The sequence below is a fragment of the Sceloporus occidentalis genome, unplaced genomic scaffold (genome assembly GCF_023333645.1).
Source record: "Sceloporus occidentalis isolate IW3139 unplaced genomic scaffold, rSceOcc1.0.p SCAF_2, whole genome shotgun sequence".
Lineage (NCBI taxonomy): Eukaryota > Metazoa > Chordata > Lepidosauria > Squamata > Phrynosomatidae > Sceloporus > Sceloporus occidentalis.
The window spans coordinates 273,790,821-273,797,620 of record NW_028316982.1 but is presented as its reverse complement, the minus strand read 5'-3'; the positions used below and the strand labels follow the sequence as shown (position 1 = coordinate 273,797,620).

Here is a 6,800-nt window from a genome sequence, read left to right as displayed (position 1 = left end):
CCTGTTTAGGGAACTAGGGATGTTTAGCCTGGACGTATGATAGTTATAGAATCCTAAAGTTGGAAGAGACCCCAAAAAGGGCCATCCAGTCCAACCCCCTTCTGCCATGCAGGACATCACAATCAAAGCATCCCTGACAGATGGCCATCTGTTTAAAGACTTCCAAAGAAGGAGACTCCATCACCCTGAGAGAGAATGTGGTCCCTCAGGAAGTTCCTCCTAATGTTGAGCTGGAATCTCTTTTCCTGGAGCTTGCATCCATTGTTCTCTGCCCTATTCTCTGGAGCAGCAGAAAACAAGCTTGCTCCTTCATTAATATGACATCCCTTCAAATACTTAAACAGGGCTATTATGTCACCCCTTAACGTTCTTCTCCAGGCTAAACATCCCCAGCTCCCTAAGTCTCTCCTCATAGGGCTTCATGGTTTCCAGGCCCTTCACCATTTTGGTCATGTTTGATTATTTGAAGGGATGTCATATTGAGGAGGAAGCAAGCTTGTTTTCTGCTGCTCCAGAAGCTGCAGGAAAAGAGATTCCAGCTCAACATTAGGAGGGACTTCCTGAGAGTAAGGGCTGTTTGACAGAGGAAGACACTCTTTCAGAGATTTTGCTGGAGTCTCCTTCTTTGGAGGCGTTTAAACAGAGGCTGGATGGCCATCTCTTGGGAATGCTGTGATTGAGAGTTCCTGCATGGCAGAAGGGTTGGAGTGGATAGCCCTTTGTGAGGTCTCTTCCAACTCTAGTGTTAGAAGATTCATTATTACCCACTTTGGGACCTTGTTTTCAATGTCTCTGTTGGACAATATGGCCAAGAAATAAAGAGGATGTCCTTTTGCTTTCTGTTTAGGGAGCTGCCAAGGTGTGGATTATGGAGAGGCCCCTTTTCCAGATGCCTCTGGCGCTGTGTCTGCTGTGGATGTTTCCAGGAGGCCTCCAGGTATGAAGGCTACCATTAAGAAGCAGAGCAAAGCCATTTGCTTTCTGCCAAGCTTGGAAACATTGCTCTTTGGGGCCCCAGATTGCAACTTCCTCAGTTTTAGGGAGCGGTCATCCATAAAAAGCAACTTTCCCAAGCTCTGTGTGCATTACAATGTCCTGGCCCCTAAATCTCAGCACATCAAGAATTAAAAAGAGTTAGGACACATCCAGGCTATAGTGGATTGACTCCATGACCCTGGAGAGCAGGGTTCGAATCCCCGCTCAGCGATGCAAACCCCATGGTGACCTTGGGCAAGGCACACTCTCTCAGCCTCAAGGCAAGGCAATGGCGAACCTCCCTCTGAAGAAACATGCCAATAAAACCCCACAACAAGTTTGCTTTAGGCTCTCCATAAGCTGGAAACAACATGAAGGCGCACAACAATAACAAGGCTATATATCCCTTATGGGTTAGTTTTCCAAATGTAACATGGTCCGTGTTTTTGTTGTCCATGTAACATGGTCCAGAGCTGCTCTCTGGGGCTTCAGGGAACAAACCTGCCCCTTTTTTCTGGGGCACCCTTTTAGGTATTTGAATGGGGCAAGCATGTCATCCCTGAGCCTCCCCTTCCTGAGGCTGAGCAGACCCAACTCCTCAGCCTTTCCTCCAATGCTTTTTCTCACTAATAACATAATTCATTTGCATTCCACCTTTTCCCGAAGGAATCAAGGCAGATTACCAAAGAAGATCAATAGAATACAAAACAAAATACAAACAATAATGCATTAAGCTATCCCCCCCTTACACCCCGCCGTCGCTACGCAACAGCAAAACATAACAACAGTAAAATAGGTATACAAAAGGTTAAAAATACATAAAGCAAAATGCAAAAAAACAGAATATTAGCATAATAATCAAGACATAACATGGCATAATAATCTAAAGGACAATCCTCAAACCCCCCCCCCAGCAAAACATCAATCAGATGCAAATTAGATGCCTAAAAGCGTTATACTAGTTATAAAGCAGATTAAGATCAGACAAATGGAGTAGGACCATCGGGGCAGATGGGGCTGTTTAAGATCAGCCTTATCTGTTTCCCCTGATCCACTACCAACAGTGATCTCTCTCCATAGCCAATCTGTTAAAGAATGCCCTCAGTGGGTAAGCTCCTCTTACATCCTTGTTGCTCTTCTCTGAACCTGCTCCAACTTGTCCAGGTGTTTGTGGATTTCAATGGCATCCCTGTGCATTCTGACCTGATAGTTGTTGGCATGGTCTAAAGTTTCAGTGTTTTCAAACAGCATTTTATGCCCATATAATCAAGGAACACGAGAGACACTGCAGACTGGGCCAGCCAGAAAAGTCAGCAGTAGCAGAACATGTTAGAGCTATCAGGTCAGAATGCATAGGGAAGCCATTGAAATCCAGAAACATCTAGACAACTTTAATAAGAAAGATGAAACCCTTAAAGTTAGCAAAGTTTGGCTCCAGGTCCTGAAAAACACCAAAATCAAGACCCAGCAAAATGCAAATGAAAACCAGTCAGGGTCAGGGGGATTCCACAGACAATGAATGGATCTCTCATTATGCAGACACTCTTAGCATTTCCTCCCATCCTGAGACCTTGCCATCAACAATACACAGAATAACATGTAAACTGCTTCCTCTCAACCAACCATATATATACCCCACTCTCTTCCATGCCATCATTCTCTGAAAATGCCAAAGCCACAGATGCAGGCAAAACATCAGGAACAAACTCTTCCAAAGCATGGCCACAGAGCCTGAACGACCCACAAAAAACTATAAAGCAAGTAGTAGTCTGAACATGTGTAACGAGAGCACCCCTTTCCCTCCGCGGTCTCTTTCTCGCTCCTTCCTTTTCCCGCCCAGGTCTTCTCCTTCCCTGTCCACAAGCGGGACCTCTTCCCCGTCCGAGAGTCCCCCCTCGACATGGCGGCCACTTCATTCGATGACCAGTACAAGGGCTGTGCAGCGCAGATGGAGTCCGAGCTGAAGGACCTGAACCTGACAGAGTTTGCCACCAACCGGCTCTACGCCGAAGCCTGGGCAGAGGCAGAGTCCAAGTGGAAGGAGAGGAAGGCCTCCCTCCCGGAGCTGCCCCTGGGCATGAAGCCGGAGTACGCCATCGCCCTCTTGGCCTACACGGCCCAAGGGCACTTCCACAGGGACTTCAACGCCGCCGTGAGGGAGGCCGGCCGCACCAGGGACGCCTATCTCACCAACTTCCACTTCAAGACCTTCCACTTTCTCCTGACCAGAGCTCTCCAGGCCCTGAGTGCCACCTCTTCGCCCAGGTGCCAGAAGGTCTACCGGGGGGTCAGGAGCGTCCGCTTCATCTCCGAACGCCTCCGTCCGGTCCGCTTTGGCCGCTTCACCTCCTCGTCGCTGAAGAACGAGAGCGCCTTGCAGTTCGGCACGGACACCTTCTTCACCATCCAGACCTGCTATGGAGTCAACATCAAGAACTTCTCCTTCTTCCCAGGTGAAGAGGAGGTCCTCATCCCGCCCTTTGAGACCTTCAAGGTGGCCAATTTCACCAAGGCCCCCCAGACCACCTTCATCCACCTCCTCTCCCTCGAAGACTCCAGCCTCCACAACTGCGTCTTCGTGAAAGGTAACCGGCGAGAGGGAAAAACGGATCTTTCCATAGAGAAGGGAACTGGCTTTGAAAGAGCATCTGCAGCAAGGAAGGTGCGGCCATTGGGCCATTTACGGGATCACGTTTCGTGGCCCACAAAATGCCTCTTTGGGGGTCTTTCCCTGCAGAGACCCCAAAGCTCACAGGGGAAAAAGTGGACCAGATTTTCAGCCCCCAAACATAAAAAGTGTTGGGAAATTTCAGCATTTTCTCTTCCCTTCCTCTTTGCTATTTAGAGCAAGTGGGATTTTAGATAGCACAGTATTTCCTGCATGTCAGGTCCCATTCCCACTCACCTATTTGCCCTGGATGGAGCTGGGCAGATTCGGATCCCCCTCCCCAATCCCTCTGGAAGCAAGTGCCCACTATCATTGATCTTATTTGGGGTAATTTACCCCTGAATGCCATCGCAGCTCTTTGCGGAGCGGTACCGGTTTGAAATGAAGGCTCCTTTGCCATCAATCAAATTCACTTCCGCTTTTGTCAGAGGTGACGTTTCCTGCAGCCATTGGCTGACAGAATGGGGGCTTTCCCCCCTGCTTTAAAAAAAACTGGTGGCAGCATTCGCGTATTTGGTCAACTTGTTCGTGGGGGACTTTGGGAGGCCAGCAGAAGCAGAGGAGCCAGGAGGGCAGGCAGCTCCTGCAGGATCCAAGTGCCTGCCTGCATCTGCCGCCGCCTGGCTCCTGCTCCTGCTCCGGAGGGAGCCTGTCAGTCAGTGGCGCTCCATGGCCGCTCCTGCCATCGCTGTGTCCACCGTCCTCCTCCTCCTCGGCCCCGCGGAACATGGCCACCCGGCAGAGACCAGGAGGCGGCAGAGGGACAGAGGGAGGCAGGGAAGGAGGCCGCGCCCTCCACCTGGATCGGGCCTGAGCACCCACCACCTTCTGCTCGGCTCCACTCTGCTCTGCTCTCCGGAGGGAGGAAAGCCGGCTGACTGAGCAGCCGAGGGCCCCCTCCTGGCCTGCCTTGCCTGCCTGCCTGCCTGCCTTGGAGACCGAGGGTCTTTGGCTCCGGGGTGTCACTCCCAGCCCACTCGCCTCCTGTGCATTCCTCCTCCTCTACTCTGCTCTTCCTCGGCTGCAGGTGCAGAGCAAGCAGGGAGAGGAAGAAGAAGAGGAACAGGAAAAGGAAGAAGAGCAGGTCAGGAAGAGAGGAGAAGCAGAAAGAGCCTGCTGGGGGGGGGGGGAGGGGGCGTTGGCAGAGGAGGAGGAGGAGGGAGGAGAATGAGGAAGAGTGGAGAAGAGGAAGAGGAGGGAAAAAAGGAGGGCAAGCAGCAGCAGGAGGGCAAGAGGAGGATAAGAGGCAGAAGAGGAAGGCAGAGAAGGTGAGGGAAGAGGAGAAGGTAGAGCCGCAGCAGCAGCGGCGACATGGAAGAAGAAGAGGAGGAGGAGGAGGAGGAAGAGAAGAGGGGGAAGAAGACAGAAGAGGTGCCCCCTGCTGCCTTCCTCAATGAGAGTAGCGAGGCTGACATTGGGGAGGGAGCGGCAGTGAGCAAAGGGAAGGGAAATGTAGCACAAGCATACACATTCTATCCCTATGCACCCATCTGTAGCACAAGCATGCGCATAATCTGTCAATAAAATTACACAAAGAGGGGAAAAGCCGCTTGCAAAAAGCCTTCCGGAGAGGGGAGGCATGACCCTCCCGCTGCCGCCCTCTGCCCTGAATGCCTCCCTGATCTTGACCGATCATCGCCGGGGCTGAGCTCTCATTTGCGGGCAGCAGGGAAGAGCCAGTTTTTTCAAAGAGAACGGGCAAATAGTCCGCTTTCAGAAAAACCGCGCTAAGGGGGATTTGCCCTGGATCTCTTGTGCAAGCCCCTTGTGCAAGTTGTGTTAAAACTGATGCGAGTGAGAACTTCCAACTTTTAAACCGGTTTGGGAACCAGGGTAAAATCTAGTCTGAATGGCTCCCAAGACTCTGCTAGCGCTGAACTGCATCATAGCAATAAATAAATTTTGCAACACACCGTGTGACCCAGGTCACTTTCGTTCAGAAGTTACACAGAGATTTAATTCTTCTCTCCTTTTCGGGTCACCATCTTCTTCTTCTTCCTTCCACACATCTTCCTCCGAAAGATGGTGAGATTAAAGGTGTCTTCATTCACCTGATCTATTATTCATTAGCCATCTAGGATGGAGGCTCCCAGGCGGATGTCGGTCCCAGCCATTAGCAAGCTTTTCATTAAACGCAAGATGCCCTCTTGTTTGTTTTTTGACTCGGCTTCAGTTCTCAGAGAAGCAGCGGCTGAATGGGACAGGCTTTTCTGAAGGTTACTCTGCAAATGGAAGCTAATCTCTAGCAGACTTGGCTTTGATCTTTTTTATTTTTGATATTTTTGAGGAGGTAAAGAATATAAAAAACACATGTGCTTATAATGACTTTTCCTTTCTTTTTTGTCCTTTGCAGAGAAAAAGTGCAAAGTGCAAAGATGCCCCTTCCATTCAGGTGAGTGAGAGATGCTGAGTGTGTGTGTGTGTGTAGCCAGTGTGACGTAGCGGTTTGAGCATTGGACTATGCCTTTGGAGACCAGGGTTCGAATCCCCGCTCAGCCATGGAAAGCCACTGGCTGACCTTGGGTGATAAGTCACACTTTCTCAGCCTGAGAGGATGGCAGTGGCAAACCCCACCTGAAGAAACTTTCCAAGAAGACAACCCTGTGATAGGGCTGCTATCACTCAGAAATTACTTGAAGGGTCCCAACAACAACAAATACGCACACAGAGAGACTATTCCCATGGCTAACTTTTAAAATGTGCCTTTCTCTTCCCCATCCCCGTTGCTTTTGCCTTGACAGGTGCCGGCCTCAGCCATTTCTCTGCCCATGCCCAGATGCCCTTCCTTCTCTGGGGAGTCCTACTCATTACGGCCGTCCTCTTTGGATCACCGGGATTCCTCTGACCTCCACGGCTCCATCTCCTTCTCTGAATACCTTTGAGAACTGACTCCGGGAAAAGAAGAGGAAATAGGAGAATAGCATGAGGTTAAGAGGACTCTCTTTGCATTAGATTCAGAGCCTGGCACCAGCTGCAAATGAGGCATTTTCTAGTCTGACTGTGCATCCAGATAGAGCATCGTTGCCATTTGCTGTTGAAGTAGAGCTTTAAATGGTGTAAATGTTAGCTGGGCCACAAATGTTAGAAGGAAACCAAGACGGCAGAAGCAACGCCTGGAAACCCACTGCTATGAAAGTTGAGGGATGTTTAGCCTGGA

The 6,800-nt window shown here is 50.2% G+C and overlaps 1 protein-coding gene across 1 annotated transcript; it reads left to right on the top strand.

Moving 5' to 3' along the window:
* Window positions 1-851: 851 nt before the first annotated feature.
* On the top strand, window positions 852-6,575 carry LOC149320245 (GPI-linked NAD(P)(+)--arginine ADP-ribosyltransferase 1-like). The gene is made up of 4 exons (XM_089508306.1): window positions 852-937; window positions 2,816-3,560; window positions 5,997-6,035; window positions 6,385-6,575. The coding sequence occupies exons 1-4, from the start codon at window positions 869-871 to the stop codon at window positions 6,486-6,488; spliced, it is 957 nt and encodes a 318-aa protein (XP_089364432.1). The 5' UTR covers window positions 852-868; the 3' UTR covers window positions 6,489-6,575.
* Window positions 6,576-6,800: the final 225 nt, after the last annotated feature.